The sequence below is a fragment of the Taeniopygia guttata genome, chromosome 2 (assembly GCF_048771995.1).
Source record: "Taeniopygia guttata chromosome 2, bTaeGut7.mat, whole genome shotgun sequence".
Taxonomy (NCBI): Eukaryota; Metazoa; Chordata; class Aves; order Passeriformes; family Estrildidae; genus Taeniopygia; species Taeniopygia guttata.
In genome coordinates, this window is record NC_133026.1 from 14,734,216 (window position 1) to 14,759,894 (window position 25,679).

Consider the following 25,679-nt stretch of genomic DNA (forward strand, 5'->3'; position numbering starts at 1 on the left):
ACTGAGGTGACTGTCAGAAGTCTCAGAGCCAATCTGAGGATGTTTCACGTTCTTTCCGTTTTTAGTTCTTTATTTGGGAAGAGAGCTTATACAGTCATTAAGAAAATACAAGTGTTTTCTTCTCATTTCTTGCATAAAGGATCAAAAATAAAAATAATATGTTCCTTTTAAGGAATATGTCAGTCTTGTGGCTTTGCTTCATTGCTCCTAAGTAAAAAGGTTCAAGTGGGGACTGCACAGAGAAAATTTGGATAAAATATTATTTTGTGTTCTGTGCTTCTTTAACATCAGTAAGCTGGTACTTTTAGAACTGTGAGAGATTTATACTTAAAAGGAAGAAGAAATGGCCAGATGTTCTCATTCAGATTAAATTTTTTACTGGATTAAAATAATACTTTAAATTCAACAAGCCTTGTTTTCTCTTAGTGTTTCACAGCAGAGGGGGCAGTACAAGACAGGAATGAAAAGCTGTGGCCAGTTAAAATTTTCAGAGAAGAATAAAATGGGGTACACTGGAAGTCTACAAAAGACTCTCCTATGAAGACCTAAATATACTTTCTGTTCTAATAAAGTAAATTAATGTGTGAAATCCATGGTTGACAAGCTGGCAAACCTGATGAGTGAATTTATGTGATATTAATAGGAGCCCAAGGAAAAGTGGATCTTTCTTACCCAGTTAGATACCATTGGTTTTGCTGCCTCTAGGTCTGCTGCCATTGAGAGATTTATACAGCTTCATTAGCTTTGGATCTCTTGCTGCACTGTGGGGAGGTGTTGTTTTAAGTGAGACTGGTTTAACAAATCTTTTTGACGTGTTTATTTTGAATTACAGATATGAATGAACACAGCTCCCGAAGTCATAGTATTTTTCTTATTAATGTAAAACAAGAGAATACTCAAACAGAACAGAAACTAAGTGGAAAACTTTACCTTGTGGACTTGGCAGGTAGTGAGAAGGTAATTATAAGTTTCTCTTTCTGCTCTGAAGCAGAGTTTTTTCTTTACAGTCAAGTATTTTACATGACTATAATACTGATGGTTCAGTTGTCATCTCTGAAGTATGTTAATTTTGATGTTGAAACATGGTTTCTGAATCCTAGGCTGGCTTGGCTGTTAGACACTTTAACCTGATCCACATTTCTACAAGTGAGGGTTTGTAAACCTGGACTAGGGTGGGGAAAGAGGGCAAAGTTCAGTTTCAGTATCTGAGAGTGAAAAAAAAAAAAAAGTTACGGATGTGTGGGTTAGTCAGGTACAGGAATAAAGTTTTATGGCTGTGGAATATCTGGATTTTCCTATGTAGTGATACCAAGTTTCTTAATTTAAAAATCTGATTAACACTGGTTGACAGCTTGCTTTCCTATATCAGTAGCTTAAAGCAGGGAAGGAAATACATACTGTAATTAGTCTTGTAAGAAGAACTGGATTTCTGACATTCTTTTCATCTTTGGTTCTGGGTTTATCCCTATCTTTGCCTCCAGTTTTTTCAGACATTTCTGCTTGCTGTTGTTTTTCCTTACATCACTGTTCTATGACCTTATTGTTGTCTCTGATCCTATATTTATTCTGAAATGTGTTTCTTTAGTCAGTGTCTTTTTTTGCTTTTAAAGAAGAGGACTGGGTTGCAGGTCTCCTTTCTCTGTAGTTCCTTTGTGTTTCAAACTTAACTTTTGTGCATTTCCCCAGTCCCTTTGAAATACTTGGAGTTTTCTAACGCCTTGTATCAGTTTATAGACGGGGAAAGTAGAATTGTTTCATTGTACTCATGGTCACAGCTTGGTGGAAACAGTAAAGGGAGATTTATAGAACTGTAAGTCAAATTCAGCCCTTGAGGCAAAAGAGGCAAGGTAAATATAATGGCATCAGGTCAGATTTTTTCATGTCTCTGCTACTTACTTAAGTTCCTAGAGCACTCATGTAGGTCAGATTCTGCCTCTAAAATGTGTTCTCACAGATTTATGCTTGTGAGGATTTTCTGGTGTATTTTCCAGAGGTAGTAGTGGTATGTGGTTTGGGTTTTAGGGTTTGTTTTGTTAGGGTTTTTAAAGGGGAGAGGTAGTTTGGTTTTAAGGATGATTTCTGGACAAACTATTTTTAATGCTTATTTACTTTTAAGGAACTAATCTTTTTTACAGACGTCAAAAACTTTTGAAGTTGTTAATTTGACAGAAGTTATTAGCTATGCATTTTTCTGCTACAAAAAGGTGCACTTTGCAGGGAGAATATTCACTTCAGTTAAAACATGAGAAATATCTTCAGACACTGAGTTTTGAATAAGAAATTGGTAATGAATCAGGAAAAGAGTCTTAAGACTTTGCTTATGTGTACCTCATAAAGTTCGGAAGACTGACTAATAAGTGGGAAAATTACATAAGTTTTCTCTTAAATGTTGAAGGTATTTTTTGACAATGCATTTAATAATGTCCTGAATTATTGTATAGGTTAGTAAAACTGGAGCAGAAGGTGCTGTGCTGGATGAGGCCAAGAACATCAACAAGTCTTTGTCTGCTCTTGGAAATGTCATCTCAGCCCTGGCTGAAAGCAGTGTAAGTGTTCTCTTTTGTCTTTCTTTACTTAAAGGTTAAAAGTTTGCATCTCTGAACATACTATGCAGAAATTCTTACCGGTCTCAGTGATATGAGCCAGTGCATTGCAGGTGGCCATTACTCCTGTACTGTATTGACAATAAAGATTAATAAGTTGCATTTAATGCTGAGGGATCTGAGCATCATACTGAAAGTTTCCTTGTGCTCTAAAGGTTACCAAACATAGAAATACAATTTTGTCATCCCATGGATCTTCAGTCTTATGATTAATTAATTAAAGTAGAATTTAATGTATTTCTAATGAGGTCATACCTAGCAAAAATGTAGTTCATATTTCAGCAAATTAAATGTGTCTGAAAACCCATGACTGATCATTTAACTTCTTCCTTGGTAGACATATGTTCCATATCGTGATAGCAAAATGACCAGAATCCTTCAAGATTCACTAGGGGGTAATTGCAGAACCACTATTGTTATTTGCTGTTCTCCATCTTCTTACAATGAATCTGAAACTAAATCTACTCTACTGTTTGGCCAAAGGTGAGTACACGACTTAAGAGGAATAAATGTACACTGAGAAATAAATAAGTTGCTCTGTTCAGATTCCTGAACCAAATTAATTAGAATGTTTACTTTCTTTGTGTAATTCTTCAGTGTATACATGGTTAAGTGTTGTGATCTATCTTGTCCCATAATATATAAAAATCCTTAAACCAGGCAGGATCCTGAAGACTGTATTTTCAGGAGAAGCATATCATTTTGTTCTAATTGTGGTTTAATGTAAAATCTCAGAGGGCTATAAATACTTCCCTATCCCCTGCCCTCCCTAAAGTGAAAGAAGGTAGGAAGGGGCTCTTCCCTGGTAAGTTGAATCCTTTATTTGCCAGGAGAGCCTGTTCTCCGGTCTGTATGTAACAGTCCAGTAAACTTTTAAGTTATACTTTTGAATTCCTGTGTCGTTTGTAACTGAATTTATACATACTCATTTCCAGTTAGGTACTATTGTATTACTGTATTATTGTTGCTGCTCTGTTATACTCCAGTTCCTAACCCCTAGATTGAATCACACCATTTAGCGGAGCACATTACAGAACCAGTCAACGTTTTGCTAGTCCATTTGGTCTTTGATGTTAGTGTACCTCTTCCACCTCAGTCCAACAAGATAGTTTCCTACTGGTGTTCTCTGACAAGTTTTGTATTATGGGAAATAGACCAGATTAGAAATCTGACAGAATATGAATGTTGCGTGTGGAGTAACGACTGCATTCTGCAGTAGTGGAGGTTTTTGGTTTCCTTTTAGAAGGTGGGAGGTCTTTTCCTTTTATTATTTAGTGAATAAGCTACTGGAAAATGTCTTCCAGCTGCAGCTATGTAGTTTCACTGCCTTGTGCTCTTGATGTCTTCAGGAGTTAACAGAGTGCATTCCTGTCTCAGCCACTACAGTTAGTCCAGCATAATAATTCAACTTCCTAGTAATATCAAATTTATGCTGAAGCTCTCAGCTGTAGGAACTGAAGGCTGTGTAATAGTCATATAATATAATAAAAAATCGTATCTCTTTTAGTAGTAATGTCTCTCTAAGATTTTGCAGAAGGGTGCTTACAGGAGTCAGTGCAGGGCAAGGGAGATGTTTAACTGCCATTAAGCTTTTTTTGGAGTGGGATATTCAGTAGTAGTAGATCAAACAGGGAAACTACTGAAATAAGTGAGGTGTGGCACTATAGTGAAAACCATATGCTGCTTCATGAATATGTTATCAGTGCCTGTAGCTTTGTCTCCAAACCTAATTTAATGGAATTCACCTGAAGATAGAGACTCACATTTGCCATTACCTAAGTAGCTTGTAGCACCTTTTTGGTTAGTGGAGATCCAGTTGTGGGACTTCTGGTTGAAATGAGCTTGTTTCTTAGATAAGACAGATGGTTTGCATGCTAGAAGTGTCCTCTCCATTGGACAGTGTTTGCTACATGTGGAACACTATGCTTTGTTCAAAACTGTGTACAGCTGTCCTGACCTCAGTTCTTTCAGATGAAGGTATGCAGCTTAATTTTTCCAACTCAATCAGCTTGAGATTTCTCAGCTTTCTAAAAGTTGTGTTGCTCTGTCCTTTGACAGTTTTATCAATCCAATTGAAAGAATAGTAACTTGACAGGGAATAGAAATAAGGTTTTGGAAGAGATGGGAATGTTTGTTTTCACTAGTGAAATGTGAACATGTTATTTAGTAGCCTTTAGTTCCTTTATTTAAAAATTAAGTTTCAGAGCTTTTTGCTTTCTCTGTGTAGAGCAAAGACCATTAAGAACACGGTCTGTGTCAATGTGGAGCTCACTGCAGAACAGTGGAAGAAAAAGTATGAGAAGGAAAAAGAGAAAAACAAGACTCTGCGTAACACAATACAGTGGTTGGAAAATGAGCTCAACAGATGGAGGAATGGTGAGAAGCAGTTATATTATTATTCTGCAAACTTTAGACAAGCCAACACACACTGAAATAGTCTTCAGGTTACCAGAAATAGCTAAGAGCACTATGCAAGGCAGTAATAAGGATGTTAAAGCTACAGTAGTAAATCAGCTTTGGAACATGATATTTTTCGTGTTATTGCAGCTGAACTAACTTCTGATAATCATGTTATGACCAAAATGTTTGAAGGTGTATTCCTTTTACGTTGTTCAACGCTTGGTTTTCTAGCAGGACTAGAGTTACATTGAAAAAAATTTATTTTGGGGGATAAACTGATATTATTTGTAAGTTCAGAAACTAAGTAAAATGTTTCCTCTCTTTTGGTTTTCTGATTCAAAACAGTATCACAAGATCTTGCCTTCATTTGAAATTCAAACATGTGAATAGACAGAAAACTCACCCAAACCCCTAAGTTGCTGACAGTGCCAAATACGTGCCTGTTAATTCTTCCTGAATGATTAACTTCTTACCAGTTCAAGTTGCTGGCAAAATGCAAGTTAATAGTGAAGCCATAAATTCAGGAAAAGAGAACATAGGTCATACAGATATACTCTGGAGTTTCACAACTGTAAAAGATGATTTTGCAATCTGACAACTGCACCACCTCCTGATACAAATCTAATAAAAAATGGGTTTGCTGAAATACGTTTGGTAGGACGTGGGGTTATTTTGGTTTTTGTTGGGGTTTTTTTATTGTTTCGTAGAGCTGGTATGAGGCCACGCCTGAAATGTCAATTTTCTGAATGAACTATACTTAACATGAGATACTGGAGTGTTGCAAAGAGCCTATACTTTCCAACGACTGGATAAAATATTTTGAATAAAGCACTAAGGAATTTATTTTAATTTACCAGAGAAGTGCCTTGGCATGTTCTGTCCTCTGTGAAGTTAAAATGTTCTCATCAGAAAAATCTTCATGAAAATAAAAGGATAAAAGTGTAACTGAAAATATTTTCGATTAGAAGCAGAGCAATGTAAAAGTAAATGTGGCTACCTAGTAAAACAGTGCCAAGGGAGAGAGAGAGTTTTATGTCTCCTGGGAAAGTTAGGTGTCTTTCTAGAAGACAAGATTTGATGAGTAATTTGGAGCTCATAGCAGAGTAACTGGGTGAAATACAATGTTTTGTGGTAATCAGGAAATAGTTTGAATGATCTAATGGTCTTTTTTTTTGCCAAGTAATCAGCTGAACTCACTTATTAACTACAGTTAGTAGGAAATATGTAATAGCTTTTAAGGGTAATTTTGTGGGAAACAGGTCATGGCTAACTGTACTAAAATTAAACTTACTTTTAAGGGGAGACTGTACCAGTTGATGAACAGTTTGACAAGGAGAAGGCAAACTTAGAAGCTTTTGCGGTGGACAAGGATATTAGTGTTATTAATGATAAACCAGCTACCACAATTGGAGTAACTGGCAATTTCACTGATGCTGAGAGAAGGAAATGTGAGGAAGAAATTGCCAAACTTTACAAACAACTGGATGACAAGGTATGCCATTCTTACTTAATGTAAGATCTCTTGAAAATATGTGTTGAACTATATTATTGTATAATATATCTTCAGCATTCTCAGGAGGAGAAGCGAAGGGGCAGATACAGATTTCTTCTCTCTTGTGACCTGAGGGGGAGTGGCCTGAAGTTATGTCAGGGGATGTTTAGTTTCAATATTAGAAAAGGTCCTTCATCCAGAGGGAGGTTGAGCACTGAAACAGGCTCCCCAGGGAACTGTTCACAGCACCAAACCTGACAGAGTTCCAGAAGCCTTTGGGCAATGCTTTTGGGCACAGGGTGTGACTCTCAGGGTGTCCTGCACAGGGCTGAGAGCTGGACTTGATGATCCTGATGGGTCCCTTCCAACTCAGCTTATTCTGTGATTCTGTGTTTAATTTGCCAATATTGTTTTGTTAGCTCAGCTTGATTAAGTATTTGCTGAGAGTGCTTCCTCTTAATTCTGATTAAGAGAAATCAAAGTTATCTGGTGCTAAGGGAGTATTGTTTGTTAGCTGGAAAACAATGTGGGGAAATTAGTAATTTGAAGAGAAAATTTTTCTCTTTCCATGTTTTGGATATTTTATTTGAAATAAATAATCTCAAATTTAAGCAGTAGTCCTGTATTTGAATAGAAAAATATTTTAATTAAATATTAATTGTTCCTTGGAAGTTAGAACATGTTAGAGAAGACTTGCAAAAGCACAGGTATAAGACTTTTATCTCTGAGGCATGGGGTATTACACATACATGCCAGTTAGGAGCCTAATGAATCCAGCACTGAAAAGAACTGTTTTTTACTTTTATTGCCTTGTTGTGTGATTATCTCGTAATAGGGAAAAGTTAGATACCTGATGTCTGCAGTCTCATAGATTACTTTTTTCTGACTGGTATTTGTCAGTTTAATGAACACAGTCTTATCTCAACTACAGGATGAAGAAATTAATCAGCAGAGTCAACTAGTAGAAAAACTGAAGACACAGATGTTGGATCAGGAAGAGGTGGGTTTTGCTCTTGCATCTATATTTTATTTTCATTTGCCTTTCCTTTAAAGAAATTGGTGGTGTTTGGAACAGGTCTCAGTTTATGGCCAGGGAGGAGAATGACAGCTTATGTCTGCACAATAGTTCTCTTCTGTGCCTTATCTAAATGCTCTGCCTGTTCATTCCTCCCACCTACACTGTGCTGATGGCCAAACTTAAACCAGCTTTACTTGGATCTTAAGTACCCATGAAGATTGAAAGTATTGAAGTATTTTATGCAAAGACAGCCACAGTCTTCCCTATGCAAAGTTAGCAGGTTGTCAGAGCTGAAAGTAACTTGATTTAATGTAAGAAATCTGTTCTAAGGTTTGCTTCTGGTCAGTTGCTGTACAGAGAGAGAAGGAAGAGGAGGGAAATGTATTGGCCCATAATGAAAACGGAAATATCTATGTGTTAATTCAGACCATACATGCTAGCATATTCAAATGATTTGTATGCACATGTTGCCAAGGATGTAAATTAATGAGGGTAAATTCCTATTAATAATTAAAAAATAATTTAGCCAAAATATTAGAAAAATTATTTCTCTATAACACAAAAGTTTTTAAAAATGGTAATCCTTGTGTACATACTCAGAGGGAAACGGGCCAAGGAGTAGGGAAATTGGAGCTACTGTTGAATCTAATTTAAATAAGTAAATCTGTTTCTCTAGCAATTGTACCCTTTGTCTAGTTATTCTTCAGCAGCTGACAGTGTTAAAATGCTGGAAGTTTAGTCCCTAGACTGTTGATAATTTCAGACTCATGAGTAGTGTTCAGTGGCTTTTTTGAGAACTTGCAATGTTCCGCATGCATTTCTAGTTGCTACTCCTATACGTCTTCATTTGTGATCACTTCCATTTTTAAGATATTTAAAAACTTAAAGAACTGTGAATATAGATTGTGAATTTAGTTGTTCATTATATTCTGTTCTTGGTATCCTTATTGCATGAAGCTAGTCACTTGGGATGTAGATACAAGCTATTGTAGCAGCTAAAAACATTAATAAAGTTCAATATATATGTGGAATTTTCTTCATTATTATTTTTTGTTGTATTTTTATTAAACCTCTGTCAATATTGCAGCTTCTGGCATCAACCAGACGGGACCAAGACAACCTGCAAGCGGAGTTGAATCGCCTTCAGGCTGAAAATGATGCTTCTAAAGAGGAAGTGAAAGAGGTGTTACAAGCCCTTGAAGAATTAGCTGTCAACTATGATCAGAAGTCTCAGGAAGTAGAAGATAAAGCAAAGGAATATGAACTGCTTAGTGATGAACTCAATCAAAAATCGGTATGAAATTGGGATAAGAAATTACTGACAATTTTCAGTGTGATTTTCTTGCCTTACCTGTATTTCTTAAAGTCATCTGAAAGTATTTCACAAGGGAAAATAAGATACTAAGTCTAAAACTTACTTGGTTTTTGCAGCAACCTGTAAGCTTAAGAAAAAATGTATGGTGATTATTGACCTTGATAGTGTTTGTCTTTTAATGCCTGTGCCATTTTACTACCTGAAGAGTGTTCAGAAATGTCCTAGGTGTCAAAACTTAACACTTTGATTACATGCTGGTTTTGTTTGTCTTTCTGGTGCAGTTGGAGAAATCCCAACTTAAGAATCTGCTTCTTCCAATCTTGAAGTTGCAGAGATCATGCTGGAGTTTTTCTTGAAAGGAATATGTATTTGCCTGCTGTGTGTTTGGAGTGTGAGATGACTTACCTTGATGCCTTGGAAAAATAAGCAGTTTGGTTTACTTTCTGAAAGGAGTAGTTGGGAACCTATCCCACAAGATAACCCTTGTTAAAATACAGATGCAGTATCAGTCTCACAGGCTGCTGTGCACCTCCTTACATACTTGCAAAGTTTCTGAGCTGACAGCTTTGGTAGCCAGTTGTTTGGCAGACCTCAATCAGTTTTAAGCAATCAGTACTCTACCTACGGTCCTAAAATTCTGAGTAGTGGAAAGGATCAGCATATTTGCTGGCGTTGCAGACAATATTAATGACACAAGTCTCACTCTTCTCTGTTCTTGAAGATGATAATAAGAGGGTCTGGGTCTTCTAGTGGCTGTGGCTTTCAACTTTCAGTTAGTAAGATTTGACTTGGTAGAACACTAATGATGTAATTGAAGTGCACAAGATCATGAAACTTCTCTTTAAACTTCTGAGTATTCTAAGATGAATAATCTTTACTGATAACTTACATCACTTGAAGACTGGACGAAAGTCAGAATCTTAGGAGCAGCATTTAAAATCTGTTGGAGTAGGCTTGCTCTGTGTGTGTATGATTCTGAAGTGTATGAGTTTTCTTTGCTGTTTTTTGTTATTTGCTTTATTGATGTAGTTTTTAGTTATGGGTACTGATTCTAGCTATTATAACTAACATCCATTGAGTGTCATGAATAACTCAATCTGCAAGAAAGCATCTGTTCACAGGTGTCAATATAAAATAAAGACATCCCAATCTGGCACTGCTAACCCATGCAGTAACCATCCTTTGACATCTCTGCCTGAAACTTTTCTGCTGTAAAACTTCTGGTGTTTTTTAAAACTGGACAGCAAATAGCAGACTCTTGAGCATGCAAGCTGCTGAGCTGCAGCCACTGTAACTACAGCAGCTCAAACCAGCTGAAAAAGTGCTCAAGAATAAGAGTTGTACTTATGAAATATCAGTACTGGAAGAGTATTCTAATTTTTTGATTTGCAAGTAGGGAAGAGTTAAGAGCTCTGCAGATAGAGCAGAAATTGTTTTCATTTACCAGAATAGGGTGTAAAGTGTTAGACTTGCTGTCCATATACCCTTTTTCTATAAATGTGATTCCCTGCAATATTTAATTGTATATAACTCTAGATGCTGTTTAACAGTGTTAATACTAATTTTGCTGCAGAATTTTAAGATTTTGTGAGTTGAAGGTCTCTGTCCCCAGTATTTCTTAGCTCTTTCAGAAAAAATACTGGTTCTTTGTAAATAGTATGAAGCTAGTTCCAAGAAAAAGAGTGTGTTTTGTTTAATCAAGGGTAACTTGTTTTACTGTAGGTCACTTTAGCCAGTATAGATGCAGAACTTCAGAAACTTAAAGAAATGACCAACCATCAGAAGAAACGAGCAACAGAAATGATGGCCTCCTTACTAAAAGATCTTGCAGAGATTGGAATTGCAGTAGGAAATAATGATGTCAAGGTAAGAGTTAATCACTGCTGTCTTCAGTGCCATGTATTAAACACACTGTGGATAGGGTAGGGAATTTTCTTAGTATGGTAAAAATTAGCACTATAGGAAGCTTCATTGATATTAATAATTTGGACATAAGCTTCCCCATTGCTTATATTGTGGCTTAATCAGGTCCCAGACAGAATTAGATTATGCATAGATGAGGAAGAGCATGCATGATTTTTTTCGGAAGCAGTGTTCTCATTCATGTTATCAAACTGCTATGGTCTTAATCAACAGTATTGTCTTGGAAATCTAATATTGAAGTGGTCTTAATCAACAGTATTGTCTTGGAAATCTAATATTGACCCGCAGTCATGATCAGGGTGATATTTGTATTAAAAACAGCATGAGGGCATAAAAGACAAGTCTAGAAGATGGCTATAGGGCAAGAATATAAGCAGTATTAGAAATCAGTAGTGAATTGTACTTCCTTGTTCAAGCAACTAATTGTCCTTGTACAAACTTCTAAATCGTCCATCAGAAAACTTAAATACCAAAATGTAAGGGGTTTTTTTCCCTTCTGTGGTTATCAGTTGTGGCTGGGGATGTGTCTTGGGCATTAAGATGCTCCAGTGTGCTGTTAGTTCACTTTTATTATGTGAGCTTTCTAAATGTGCTATTCCACCCTTTTCAGCAGCCTGAGGGAACTGGCATGATAGATGAAGAATTCACAGTCGCAAGACTGTACATTAGCAAAATGAAATCAGAAGTGAAAACAATGGTAAAACGTTGCAAACAGTTAGAAGGCACACAAGCTGAAAGCAATAAGAAAATGGAAGAAAATGAAAAGGAGCTGGCTGCCTGCCAGCTCCGGATCTCACAGGTAAATATTTCTCTTCAGTGCACAGTGTTCTTTATAAATGAAATTCATTAACCTGTTGGAGGAAAAAAAAAATTGCAGTTTTTTGGCACCTAACGTAAGACTCAGCTGTTTCCTTAGTACTCTCATCAGATTGGATGCTTCTAAGTAATTCAGCATAGCAGGATGTCAGAATTCCTGCAATTTATCTGTAGCCTGCTAATGCTTTTGTAGCACTTGTATTAAATACTGGAGCCTGTGTGTTCTCCATCACAGGATCCTTTACAAATACAAGACTTACAGAAGCAGTGGCTAGTGGTCACTCTGTCTGCTAATGCCCCAAGCTGGAAGTGGGAGTGGTAATAGCAGAGTAAAATTCCAGGAGGTTTGCATAGCAGATAAATTTATTTCTAATGTGGGATAGGCCGTTTTAATGTGATTGTTAGAAAAGATAAGTAATGTGACTTCTAACACTAGATCTAGATACACAGTTTAATATTTCTGTATATTGTTTTTCATACAGATAATAATCTCTTTTAAAATCAGGAGATGCACATTTCAGAGCAATCTTCTAAATACAGTGGGCCTCTCTTGCCTCTGTTAGTATTTAGCATGCAAAACATCTCTTCTCCCAGCCAAATATGTATTTCATTCCAACCCAGAATAAAGACACTGTGTTAAAAGCTGCATTACAGATCTACTTGAGTAGTCATATTCTTCTAAGAGTCTAGCTGGGACAATTTTTGTTTTGAGACGAGGTTACTTGTTGTGTGAAAAATAAGTATGAACCGTTTATGCAGATGTAATTCCATGGTACCTAGTTCCAAAGCAAATGAATCTTTTCATTCCACAAGCATGAAGCCAAGATCAAGTCACTGACTGAATATCTTCAGAATGTGGAACAGAAAAAGAGGCAGCTGGAAGAATCTGTGGATTCCCTTAATGAAGAATTAGTTCAACTCCGAGCACAGGGTAGGACTTGCCTCCCTACACCCCACCCACCACCACCATTTTAACACTATAGTGATAAATATAAAGTGGAAAATAAATAAATTATAAATAAATATATAATAAATTATAAATATATAAATTGGTCAGTTCTGTTTAGGTTGAAAGGTAGAGCTATAGAAAGGCTTTTTGCTACTCAACATGTAGAATTAATCCATGGTAAAACATGTTTGTTGCTTGAAAGAACTGTTATTGATAGGAGTAAAGATGTTACAAATTCAGTTAATTTTTGTGGTGGGAGGGAACTTTTTCCAAATTGTAAGGTGTTGGAAAGGGAAGGGAAACAAATGCCATCATCCATGTGATTATGTAGATACCTGGCTGAATTGTAGTTTTTGTTCTCTGTCCCTTCTAGAAAAGGTTCATGAGATGGAGAAAGAGCACTTAAATAAGGTTCAAACTGCAAATGAAGTCAAAGTAAGTTAATTTCATTGCTTGAAAAAGAAGAAAACCCTAACAACCCGAATCCCCACAGAGTGAAGCCTGGTGGTAACTCGGAGCATTTAATATGTTCTGTTTTTTTCTAATAGCAAGCTGTGGAGCAGCAAATTCAGAGCCATCGTGAGACGCATCAGAAACAAATCAGTAGCCTGAGAGATGAAGTTGATGCAAAGGAGAAGCTTATCACTGAGCTTCAAGAGTAAGTACTTTGTTTTAGTGGTGCCAAATGTCTCTGGACTGGGCAAGTACAGAAGCACAGTACAGGGGAAGGAAGTGGTGGGAATTTCCTGCAGAACTGTCCTTCTATCTTCCATTATGTTACTGAATGGGCTGAGAGTTTCAGCTGATGAAATATTTACTTTGTGTTCAGCCAAAACCAGAAGATGATGCTTGAACAGGAACGGCTGAGAGTTGAGCATGAGAAGCTGAAAGCGACTGATCAGGAGAAAAGCAGAAAACTTCATGAGCTTACGTAAGTGATAATGATGCATAAAACAAATGTGTGTGGGGGTGCTTACTCTATAAACTAGTGACCTAATATTCACTTCATAGTATGCTTGTTAAAGAGGCCTTCCTGAACCTTTTTTAAAACCTTTGCATTGCATGAATACTTAAAATAAGAAGTAAAATAATGAAAGATATGTAGGCCATGACTGTTACGGATTGGAGTAGATAACTTTTCAATTTGCAGCTAAGTACTGCATTCTCTAATACTATAAGAATTTTTTAACAATTCCCCTTACTCTTTTTCTAGTTCTAGTGTTCCCTTAATCTTTTTATTGTTCTTATGTGATTTAACTTGTTAGGTGGCTCTAATCGGTTTATTCTTAAAATGAAACAGTTGCATGCTTCATTGATTAACTAAATACAATGTGTTAGTGAATTAGAGACTCGAAAGTTAGTGGAAAAATGGAATTACATTCTGCTTGCAGATAAGTATCCAAGTCATGCTTGACAAGAGTTCTCAGCTTCTAGAAATCTGACCTTAATCTCCTGGAAATCTTTCTAAGTGTATCAGTTATAACCCCTTCCTGGTACATACAAATTTATCTTTACAGAAGCTAAAAATATATTATACTTAAAAGTACTTTTTGAAAAGTTCTTTTTGGCTATGTTTAAAACTCACAGTGATTTTCAGGGATTTTTATCATGGGATTTGAAGTAATCAGAGGGACCTGACTGCTCTGTGCTGGTAACCAAGAAGCAATGCTTGCTATTTTTTTTTACCTTTTTGTTTGTTTGTCCTGTTTAACTGACTGAAATTTTAACAGTACTCTGGTCTTGGGATTCCATCCTATTTTGATTTATCTGCCACAATTACTACAAAATCTACATTAACTACAGTAGGTTTTCTTGTCTTGTAAGATTTGCTATACATACCACATTATTGCTTTCTATTTCAGTTTGTAGGCTCAGCTACATCTAACACTGACCACTTTAAAGAACCTGCTGTATAGGAACATTCCTCTTCAAAAGATTTGCAAAAAAGTTCTAAAAATTGTATTCTGTGTCCTCCCCCAGACTTTTTTAATCCAGTTATTTTCCACTGAATATCGTAAATGTGCATGGCAAATGACAGATCAGGAACAGTGCATGTAATTCACTTTATTATTTTCAAATTGAAGTTGCAGAAGATGCCTGGAACTATTTATCCAGAGGCACCTAGAAAATGGATAGGATAGTGACATTATTTAGAATATTTTATTAGGTCAAATATTTGCTCATTTAACTGTGAACAAATAGTGAAACTGTCTTGAGTAGGGAGAAATTCCAAGAGGAAAAGAAACTTTTTTAACTACTTAACAGGAGCACTTCATTTTGGTGCAGTCCTTGGCCTTTCTAGTCTAATCTCAGGTCATAAAAAGGAAAGTCCACATTCATTTCCTGTATTCTGTTATCTTGGTAGCTGCACTGACTTACAGTTCTGAGTTTCCTGTGCAGAAAATGCTTTCACATTAACTGGCAAGACAGCAGCTCTGTACACTGATAATCATCAGGTTCTATTATTGTACGCTGACATTTTGTTTACGATGCTGGTTTTGCCAACATGTTGAGGGTGAGGTGTTAAAGAAAACAAAGAGAAAATTTTTAATCTGGAACATGATACTGATCATCTCAGCTGGTCACAGCTAAGAACATTTGTAGGATAAGATCTCCCCAAATGCTCATTCCAAAGCTAACTCTGAGAGTCTTGTCTTTTACTGTCCTAGAAACTTCTATAATTTATGCATCTGAATGTACTTGTTTGTATTCTATATTAAAAGTACATCCCTCTCTTCCTTTTGCAACTCCCCCCGTCCCATCACCCCCATGCATACAGATTGCTGAGTGTCATCTGTTGGTTACATCTTTAATTAAAGACTTAAACCAAAATACTTCTTTAATTTGTACCATAGAGTGTTTAGACTCCTCTAAAAGAAAATTTCTAATTTTTCTAGGATATTTCAGGAACAATTTATTCTCTTTTAGGGTTATGCAGGACAGACGGGAACAAGCGAGGCAAGATTTAAAGGGTTTGGAAGAGACTGTGGTAAGATAGTCAGAATATATTTGAAAGCAAATGTCAATATTTGTCTTCTTCTTTTTTTTTTTCTTTCAGAGTTTGTTTGGGTTGTTTTGTTAATTTCTTGTCCTTAACTGTAGGCAAAAGAACTTCAGACTCTTCACAATCTTCGGAAGCTGTTTGTTCAAGATCTGGCTACTAGAGTGAAAAAGGTAATGTGGTGCTGTAGTTAAACTTGTTGTTTCTGAGAATGCTGCAAGAATTTCAGTTTAGAGCTAAATTAGGAACTGATGTTTATTTGGTTTAATTTTTAAGATTTGATCTTAGTATAGAAGTTCAGATTTGTACTCAGCCTCCTGTCTCCCTCCCCCTGCCTTTGTTACTGCAGAGTGCTGAGATCGACTCAGATGATACAGGAGGCAGTGCTGCACAGAAACAGAAGATTTCCTTCCTTGAGAATAATCTTGAACAGCTTACAAAGGTTCACAAGCAGGTACAGTGAGACTTCATTTCAAATTTTAATGAAACTACTCCAGATCCATTATTACAGAAACAACTGTCTATTGGTCATAAAATAACTTTTATAAGTAAATACTCCTAAATCTTAAGTGTGTCTCTTGATACAGGAAAACTTTAGTCTATTGTTTTGTAACATAAATTAATTTGCTGTTTCAAGTGCATGTGGGTGTATAACAAAATAGCTGCACTTAAACAGAGATCCAAGTTGGTGTTTAGACTGCATATATGAGTCTAAGGGCTGCTTGCCTGTCTGAGATGGAAGACGTCTCTCTGTTGGATAGCAGGTTCTTCCACAGTTAACTGATTTTTCAAATGACAGTCTCAATGTCACTAACCTCCATAGATTTGCTGAAAGCATAAGTAAAGTTAATATGGTAACCCTACTGCTTTGCCTCTTTAGGGGTGAGGGGGGTTTTTGGTTAGCTCTCCCTATGAAGAGAGATACCAAGAAAATAATCACTTCTGGTTTTGTAGCTGGTACGTGATAATGCTGATCTTCGCTGCGAACTTCCTAAACTGGAGAAGCGACTTAGAGCTACAGCTGAAAGAGTTAAAGCTTTGGAGTCTGCACTGAAGGAAGCCAAAGAAAATGCTTCTCGTGATCGCAAGCGGTACCAGCAAGAAGTAGATCGTATAAAGGAAGCTGTAAGATCCAAGAATATGGCCAGAAGAGGACATTCAGCACAAATTGGTGAGTAAAGAATCCCCTGCCTCCTAAAGCTTCATCTGTGTCCTGCTTTTTCTGTTTTGTTTTTGTGTGTATGTGCGTCTTTCAGTCCTCATTGAAACTGCACATATCAATATGATCTATTTTCTACTGTGAGTTATATTTTGGTTAACAGACTGTGTGTGGAGGTGGTAGTTATTGTTGTTTGGCTTTTTTTTTTTTTTTAATGGCTTTGGAAAAGGCTTACCAGCCTAGAATTCTAGCCTGAATATGTTACATTTCCTAGAAGAAACAATACATTGCATATGAGTCTTAATCGCTTAGGTGATTCCAATTCCATTCCAATTTCTAAGACTAAATAGGTATTTCAAGGAAACAAGAAAGATTAAGCCATCACCTTCAACAACAACAACAAAATTGACCTGATCTTATGGGGCAGAGGAGCAGACAGAAACCCACAAGATCCAAAGATCTTTAATTACCTTTTTGGTTCTTTGTTCCAAAACATACAGTATCCACAGCCCTCTCTAGGGGGAAATAACAGACAGGTGGAAAGGTGGAGGCAAAATAGTCATATTCCTTTGCTCCTCCCCCACTATTACTCTGTCGAGTGCTGAGGACCGAGAAGGTGTGTGACCTGTGGAGAACTTAATTGTGCACATTACACTAAAGCTGAAGAACTGAAGGACTTCAGTCATCAATACACTTCTCTTAAATGTTAATGGGACTAAAATGAGCATTGCAGTTAAATTTTGCTCATATTCTGCAGGTCTGCAAAGAGCTGTTGCAAAACAGTTTTTTGGTCACACGAAGTGGCAGCTTGCAGACAGATGCTTTTGTGTCTCAATTTTCTCTCAAGTGGTCTCCAAGAAAACAAACAATTCTGTGCTGACCTCACCTGAGGTGTACAGCCTCTTGTGATTAAATGTCTAGATGAACTAGTCATGTCTTCCTGGAGGTCAATTTCCTATAAGGCAGTAATTGAGAAGTGTTTCTCTGCTGCAGCTGCTGAAATTTAAGTGCTTCTGTTTAATATTACAGAATTTTGTGAAGTCCTATACATACATTGTGAGTTCTGTTAAGAGCTAAGTGCAAAACTGATGGAAAATACAATTTAATAAGTGTATGTAGCTTATGAATGACCTGTCAAAACTACTGGATTTTTACTTTGGCTGTTGAGCAAGTTTTATTTTTATGTGGTGGTAAGTTGATGAAGCAGTGTTATCTGTGGAGTATTGGTACACAGAACCACCTGCAGAGAGAGTAACTAGTGACTTTATCAATAAAGTAGATGTGGGAAGGACAGCAATTTTAATGATTCCTTACTGATACATAACTCTCAGGAAGCTGTCTAGTGTTGTGTCTTATTTGAGTTCTTATTGCCCCAAAAAAAAAGGATTCATAGAAGGTAATACATTAGGTGGAACAGATAATTCTTGTGAAGATAATCTTTGTCAGAAGCTTTGCGAGCTTAACAGGGAACAATAACACAAACTTTGTCTATTTTCCATAGTTTGTTGTAGTTGACACTAATCTGTTATGTTCTCAGAATGCCATCTTTTAAATTTGTTTTCTTATTCAAAGTGCATTCAATTGTGACTATTACATTTGGCTAATTATAGTAAATTTGAATAATCCAAGGTCTTCTTGTGTATTTATTTGTAAGTCACATTTCTTGTTGTGCAGCTAAGCCTATCCGCCCTGGCCAGCATCCAGCAGCTTCTCCAACTCATCCAAGTGCAATTCGTGGTGGAGGTGCGTTCACTCAGAACAGCCAGCCAGTTGTGCTGCGCGGAGGGGGACGGCAAGACAAAGTGTAAGTTTGTCTTGTAGCATTCTGTAAAATGTGGGATCAAACTACTTTGTATTAAGCTTATTGTGGTTCATTCTGTGGCATAAAGTCACTTGAATAGTCAAATTAACTCCTTTTTACAGTTTTATAGCCAGTGGAATGGTATAATGTTCCCTGACTAAAGATGCTGCTGCTTTTCTTCTGAAACATGTTTGCTGTAAAATGGTAATTCTGGTGGTGTTCTGCAGGAGTAGAACAAAATGTGGAAACAATCAGTTGGGAGATGGTTACCAGTCAAAAGCAGTAGCTACTGTTTGGGAAAGGAGTGGATATTTTAAATTCTTTTGGCTTGCTAGTATATTTTTAAATATGGTTTTCTTCAGGAAAACATTCAATGATGAAATAAAATTTACCATATTTTTACATGTTATTTATTTGCTTTTCTTACTGTGTTTGCACACTGCTTCATGTGTCAGTGATTTGGAATTATTTAACAGAAGAATTCATGTCCTCATCCAGTAAACTTAAAATGTTAGCCTAGCTAAAATACAGTTAAAGTAATTGAAATTAAATGTGCACTTACTTTAAAACATCTCTAATCTCCAAAGTAATTGCAGGTTGCATGGTATTTAATATGTTTAAGTTGCTTTATAGACTCATCTCTCTTTTTAATTAATATCTGCTTTATAGTTGATTGATCTGTTGTTCACCTAACAGTAATGCTGTACTTAATATTCTCTGTTGTCATCTTCACTTTTGAATGTGTCAATAAATGTCTTGTAGACATTCCCTTAATTAATTATCTGCATCTTCAGTTTGAAATAGTTGTAAAATGGGGTGGGGTGCTTGAAATCTGAGTGCTCTTCTTCTGAAGGGCTCCAGAACAGCTTATGTGAATCTTGTTTCTATTTATTTCTTTTCATTAGCTGACTGACTTTTCCAAGCTTTCTCTCCAATTCAGAGAAAACTGGGCTGTAGTACTAGTCAAGGTGCCTGGTTCTTTTCAGTAATGTCTCTTAGTAAATAAGAGATTGAACTGATGGGTACTTTAACCTTGAATAACATTTGCCTTGAATGACCAAGGTGTTGCCACTAGCCAGGAATAGCAGCAAAAGTCATGGGAAATGGAGCTGGACTCTAAGTGGTTTCTGTCTGTAATGTTGGCTCCATTATTGCAGTCAAGATTGCATACCCAGTCAGTTTGTGGTGCTGTGAAATCATTGGTAGCACACAGCATTGCTTAAATGCTTTGTGTGTTGTGTGATTTCTTATTTTAAAGTGGGTTTTTTATTAGCACTTATCTGAGTGGTTTAAGAACCAGGCTCTTAAGGGCCATGTAAATAGTGATATGGTCTACTATAAATGTGAATAACTTTGCTTTTTTTGTCATAACTCTGATTTTTTTTTTCATTTGCAGTTGCTGAAAAGTAAATGCAGCATGAGGAAGATTGGATATTGTGTAGAGGGAGTCATTCCATGACAATAATCTCTCCTTTTGGGGACTGTAGGATTATTTTTTGAAAATTGTATAAATTATACCTGGCCTGTACAGCTCTTTCCCCTTCTACAAATTCTGCTAACTGATTCCCAAAAAAAAACCAACTAGAGTGCAATTTTGGCGTCTTGAAAAATGACATGTTACTTAAAATGTAGCTCTGCTTATTACACAGTTTGTCTTTCATGTCTTAAATTTAGTCCGCACTGTGCCAAGCTGAATGTATGTTGAGAAAAATCTTAGTTCAAATTTTCTAGCTTAATTTGTGTACATCTTATTGTCTTAGGGAATGTGCAACAGTGTTTAAGTATACTTTCATTTTTATCACTCACATAACACTACATGTCCCACTGAGTTAGGGCGGCACTCTACCTTACAGTTTTCTTTTGGAATGCTGCATAGAGCATTGGAACTAACTGTGTATGTACGGTGTGAGGATCCTGAAGTGCTGCCACAGCTGCCTGAGGCACCGCGACACCGCCGACCTAAAGAGTTGGGAATGAACACGGCTCTGTAACTGTTATCTCCTCCCGTGCCCGGCCACCGGGTGACTTAGAATTAAATACTGTACAGTAATAAGAGTAAACCTGAGTTTACAGAAAAGACTTTGGCAATGGATTATCCCATCTGTCCTGTTCCTGGTTCTGCACACAGTACAGTCTGGTGGAGTGAAAACATTCTGCTTCATTCTGACGAGCCTGTCTGTCCATTTGTCTGTATCCGTGATAGTTCACTTTCACTATTTTGTAATAGTGAAATGAGGGCAATCTGAACTGTAACTTTATATTCCACTACATACAGTACTGGAATTTTTGACTAAAATTTTAATTTTCGGTTTAAAAAACCTTTTTCAGCAACAGGCCAGTGAATTCAGACACATAAATAAAGGACACAACTTTTTAAAACTGATGTATCCAAAAATGCCAGAGGCATGTGTTTAAAATAACAATAAAATAAAGTGCTACCCTGAATTGTATTTGTAATTCATTTGTAAGTAGGTATATGAAATGTCCAAAGTAGTAGTTGTTGAATATTTTTCTTCTCTTTGCAATAAAGTCCTGTAAAGTGGCTAACAAAATGAAACGTGGGGTTTTGATTTTTTTTTTTTTTTAATTTGTTTGTTTAGAGCCCCGGTACTCTCACTGAGCTGAATACGGGGTTTAAAGTTTTGTAGTATAATTTACTTAACTTATTCATAGGGTTTAGCCACTATAATTTTTAGGACAGCCTTCTCCTGTATAGAAAATAGTTAGTTACTGGGTCTTTAAGAAAGAAGAACCTTAGTATTGCTGAAAGAATGCAATGAGTTTTTCAGACCTGGTTGATACAACTTTTTGTTCTGGATTGAGTTTTTTTGCTGGATATTCAGTTATTGTGGAAACCGTAGAAACTCTGTGACTGTTCAGACAGCAAATCACTTTGAATTTTTATATTTTAAAATAGGCAAAATATTTATATTATGATGGAGTATAGTCAAATTTTAGACCTTGAACCACTTTTTTCTATATCTACATTAGTCTGAATTTTTAGTAGTTTGATTTTTAAAGGTTGAGTGTATCAGTTGGAAATCCCACTATTTTGGAGTTTTCAGCTTTTAAGACAGTTTTCTTCACTAAGGCCACCAAGCACTCCAAACTTGCAGTTGTTTTAGAGCACAGTTGAAGGCAGGATACTGAGGGAAAAAAATAAAGAAACAACAAAATATTTTGAGTTAAATTTCTCATCATGGAATAAGCACTGTCCGTTCTTTCTTTGTGTTAACTACAGGTTTTCAGGCCTTCATTTGTGAATGTGCAATCATAAAAACAAAGCAACACACTCAAATGAAGCAGGATTTTTTTCTCATGCCTGTGAATGGGGGTTTCATTCCTGTAGGTAATTGTCATGGGTTTTGGTGCTGAAAATTGCTGTGTTTAAAAAATTAGATTAAATAGTAATTAGTGTGTAGCTCAGTGTACATCACCTTTTTATATTTAAACTTTTTTTTTTTTATTTTAAACCTTTTATGAAGTTTACCAAGAACTGCCTCTTAAAATGTAAAAAAAGAAAAAAACACAACTTTCTTTGCTTTCTGGTTTGGCTGTCATAGGTCAGCCAGACAGGACAATTACTGTATTTTGTAAATGAAAATATTCAGTCTATACAGGGAATGTTCAACACTGCTATTTCAACTTGCAGTCTTTGAGTGGTTCTTATTTTTATGTTCCTCTAGATCATATTTTTAAAAGATGGTTTAGGATAGGAACTTGGTGAAATAATATTTATTTCTGGTGAACAACTAAATTATTTACATAACTTAAATGCTGACTCACTACTGTGTGTAACTCTAAATTTGACATGAGGACAAGTCTACCTGTGGAATCTGATTTAACTTCAGTACACTTAAGATGCATTAAAACAATTGGTTTGGGGGAGACGCCATATAGTTTTAACTTACCTGCATGCTGTAAATGTATTTGTGTTTAAATAAAGAGGAGAAAAATCTTTGAACTTCTTTGTGCATTTATTCCATTTATTATCTGTACATGTGGTCAAATGTGGTGATGCAACAATCTTGTCCAGGTGTGTTGTGTTGTGCTTGGCGCTCTCCTGAGTGTGGTGCCAGTTGTCTGGTGGTGCTCAAAGCTCTCTTTATCCACCTGCTTGGACAGTTGTTTCCAGAATCCATGTAAGCTTGGTTGAAAAGGAATTGCCATGACTTATCACTTGCTGTGTGAACCTCTCTTTTCTTAAACTTGGTGTCTCCTGATTTGGTGGCCCCTCATTATGGTTGAGACAGATTAATCCATTTCCAGTATTTCTGTGCCATCTAGACTTTTGTAGGCTTCTCCTTTCCATTTTCCTTTACCAGTATCTGTAATAGTTGATTCTACTTTTTCTTAGTGCTATTGAACTGATGTTTTTTTATGGAGCAGTGTAGTTATGCAAGGCTGCAATCAACTTCTGGATAATTTCCACAGAAAAAGATTTAGCGAGATGTATAGCTTTGATATATAAATATATACATATATATAAAAAGCGTAAAAAAGGTCATGATTTAAGTCTGCCAGTACAGTTACTATAAAAGCAAAGATCTCAGGAGGGAGAAATTGCATCTGTAAAGCTGTTCAGCAGTGAGCTGGTCTATACTGTAAAATATTTCATAGTGTGCCCTGTTAACAGAAGATGGTTGACTCAGACCTCTAATTAAAGAGACAACCAACTAAGGGATGCTCAGAAAATAAATGAAATCTTTCACTCTGAAGTTTCGTATGGGCAATGGAATGGTCCAAAAACACTTTCGAAAATGAGCAAAAATATTACTGCATCTCTGCCAGGGAAAAGCTGTGGTTACCTGCACTGTCAGACTGGTTAGGAATTCATTGGCTGGCCTAGGTGCCTTCCCCCTTGAATGCACCGAGGAGTTGTAACACCGCTTAGGAAGTGTCAAAATGAATCACTATTTAACATGTGCTATGTGCAAAACTGCCACTTAAGTACGCATTAAGGTCATAATGAGACCTCACTAACTGACGAAGGAAACACATCTGGAAGATGATCACTGAGGACTGATGGGTACGTCAGAATTTTTGCCTGGGGAGTTCTGAGCTCTCGAGTCTTGCTGAAGTCCGCACGGGGCTGGTCATTGTTTTATCTTGAACCAGCCCTTGCTGGGGGCAATGCGGGGAGAGCAGTTTGAGCCGCCGACTCCTTCGAGTGTTTCCCTGCCAAAGCTGGAAGGGCAGAGGGTATCAGCCAGTCAGCTGCGCTGTCCAGGGCAATGGGCAGAGGAAATGAGGTGAAGAAGGAAAATACAGTACAAAAGAAAAGAGCCTGTTTAGCCTATTTGCATTTGTAAAGGAAAGTAAGAGGCTAATGATTATAAAGGGAAAGCTGAGGCATTGCATAGCATGGTGTGGTGTCTGCACCCTGGGATGTCCTGCAGGCTGTGCTCTGCCTGGTGTGGGCACGGCGGTGTTGTGGAACAGAGCTAAATCCATCTCCAGTACCGAGGGAAGTGTTGATATGTACCTGCAGCAAGGAGGGCAGCATAACCCACATTCTCCGCGTTCCTGAATCCACAAAACTGGGTGTGGAAATAACTCGGAGGTGCCCCCGGGTGTGTGTTAAAGAGATTTATTCCCGCAGCTTCTGTTGTGAGGAACAAATGCCTGGAAGCCCCTGTCCTGTAAGTCAGCTAAATTGTCTCCTACAGTTGGACAAATGGACACTTCACAGTTTATAGCAGTGTATTGAAGATACCTGTGAAGCCTCTTGCTGTTTCAGTGGGTTCTTGATATTGCTTTTGTCAGGAGCAGCATTAAAAAGTAAAGGTAAATTAGCTCAGCAAAGTGTAAATGTCGGGCGTTATGCTGTTTGCTTATCACCTTCATCAACAGGCCCAGTTCCATCAGTCAGGGCGTGTTGTGCTGCCGGGATAGATGTTTTAAGTGATCACTCATCATCCGATAAGCGAGTATTTGGAGGATATTTTGTAATGATCTTCCCTGAGAGGGTGTAAATGATTCTTTAAATGCTTTTACTGCAGGAAATACGCTTCAGCAGAAGCCAGGACAGAGTTTAGTTTGCTGCCCAGGAAAGCTCGTTTCAGGCACAGCTCACTGCGAGCCTTCCTGTGCCTGCAGCAGCCTGCTGACCGCAGCACCAGCGCTGGTTTGCAGCGGCGGCAGCAGGGTGAGCCTCTGCTGCTGCTGAGGGAAGAAGGAAGCTGCTGTAGGAGAGGATATCCTCTCACCCTCGGTAGGGGGTTGTCTGTTGTCTGCTGTCACACACATCAAGAGAGACTCCTGGTCCTGTCACCACAAGGCTCAGCCCCTGCCACCCTTCCCCTTCAGACTGCAGAGCTCCCCTTTGGGCACCTCGGGTGTGAGTGACTTGTCCCTGTGCTGGGGGAAGGGACGAGCTGCCTGCTTTTCCTGAAAGATACCGGTATTGCTGCTCCTACAGGTCTGCTTCCCTCTCGGGCACGAGGCCGAGTGCTCAGGGTTGCACAACAGAGAGGAGCTGCGCCACAGGTCACGACGAGAAGAAATAAAGGCCAGGCTGTGGTGGAGTAATAGAGGCTTTGAGTTTGGTCTGTGACACTTTCTAGGTCTGAGGCTCAGCTTGACTTCAGGCCAAATGATGAGTTCCTCCACTGCCAGGCAAAGGACTGTTGGTTGATGAGCCTGCAAGGTCGTGATGAAGTGTAAGCCGCTCTTGTTATCTCACTGCTCGGGGCACTAAACCCACAACTGTCCACCCGGAGGTGCCGAGCTAGTGAGGGACAGCAGCACTAACTTGGGCCGCGCAGGAATTTGCCCGAGACTGCCCGGCCGTGAGGGAGCCCGGGGCAATGGGGGCTCGTCCGCCGGGTCAGCGATCCTTGGATCCGCTGCTCCCCCCCTGGGCCCGGGCCTCTGCTCTGCCCCCAGTCCGGGCTCCCGGCTGCCAGCCGGGCCCCGGATCGCTCGGGCCGTGGTCCCGGCGCGGCGCCCGTCCAGCGCCAGAGGGCGGGCGGGGCTGCCCGGGATTCCCGGGATCGCCGCCGCCTCCCGGCCCGGGATCGCCGCCACCTCCCGGCCCGGCACGGCTCGGCCCGGCCGCGCTCACGGCCCGGGGCTCCCGGCGCCGCCTCCCGGCTCGGCCCGGCCGCGCTCACGGCCCGGGGCTCCCGGCGCCGCCTCCCGGCTCGGCCCGGCCGCGCTCACGGCCCGGGGCTCCCGGCGCCGCCGCCCACCCGCCCGTG

At 38.3% G+C, this 25,679-nt stretch overlaps 1 protein-coding gene across 2 annotated transcripts in view; it reads left to right on the top strand.

The window, feature by feature from the left end:
- KIF5B (kinesin family member 5B) overlaps nucleotides 1–22,441 on the top strand; it is a 33,832-nt gene extending 11,391 nt beyond the window's left edge. The window contains exons 8-26 of one of the 2 annotated variants that reach the window (XM_002195322.7): nucleotides 833–957; nucleotides 2,442–2,546; nucleotides 2,941–3,086; nucleotides 4,831–4,979; nucleotides 6,302–6,495; nucleotides 7,427–7,495; nucleotides 8,601–8,807; nucleotides 10,551–10,694; nucleotides 11,362–11,550; nucleotides 12,381–12,498; nucleotides 12,890–12,951; nucleotides 13,065–13,174; nucleotides 13,346–13,447; nucleotides 15,445–15,505; nucleotides 15,619–15,690; nucleotides 15,867–15,971; nucleotides 16,472–16,688; nucleotides 18,351–18,480; nucleotides 19,874–22,441. In XM_002195322.7, the coding sequence (XP_002195358.2) occupies nucleotides 833–957; nucleotides 2,442–2,546; nucleotides 2,941–3,086; nucleotides 4,831–4,979; nucleotides 6,302–6,495; nucleotides 7,427–7,495; nucleotides 8,601–8,807; nucleotides 10,551–10,694; nucleotides 11,362–11,550; nucleotides 12,381–12,498; nucleotides 12,890–12,951; nucleotides 13,065–13,174; nucleotides 13,346–13,447; nucleotides 15,445–15,505; nucleotides 15,619–15,690; nucleotides 15,867–15,971; nucleotides 16,472–16,688; nucleotides 18,351–18,480; nucleotides 19,874–19,880 (2,312 nt within the window). In that variant the 3' untranslated portion in view covers nucleotides 19,881–22,441. The remainder of the gene's footprint in view (nucleotides 1–832; nucleotides 958–2,441; nucleotides 2,547–2,940; nucleotides 3,087–4,830; nucleotides 4,980–6,301; nucleotides 6,496–7,426; nucleotides 7,496–8,600; nucleotides 8,808–10,550; nucleotides 10,695–11,361; nucleotides 11,551–12,380; nucleotides 12,499–12,889; nucleotides 12,952–13,064; nucleotides 13,175–13,345; nucleotides 13,448–15,444; nucleotides 15,506–15,618; nucleotides 15,691–15,866; nucleotides 15,972–16,471; nucleotides 16,689–18,350; nucleotides 18,481–19,873) is intronic. The other variant, XM_030264377.4, reaches the window with a different exon arrangement.
- Nucleotides 22,442–25,679: the final 3,238 nt, after the last annotated feature.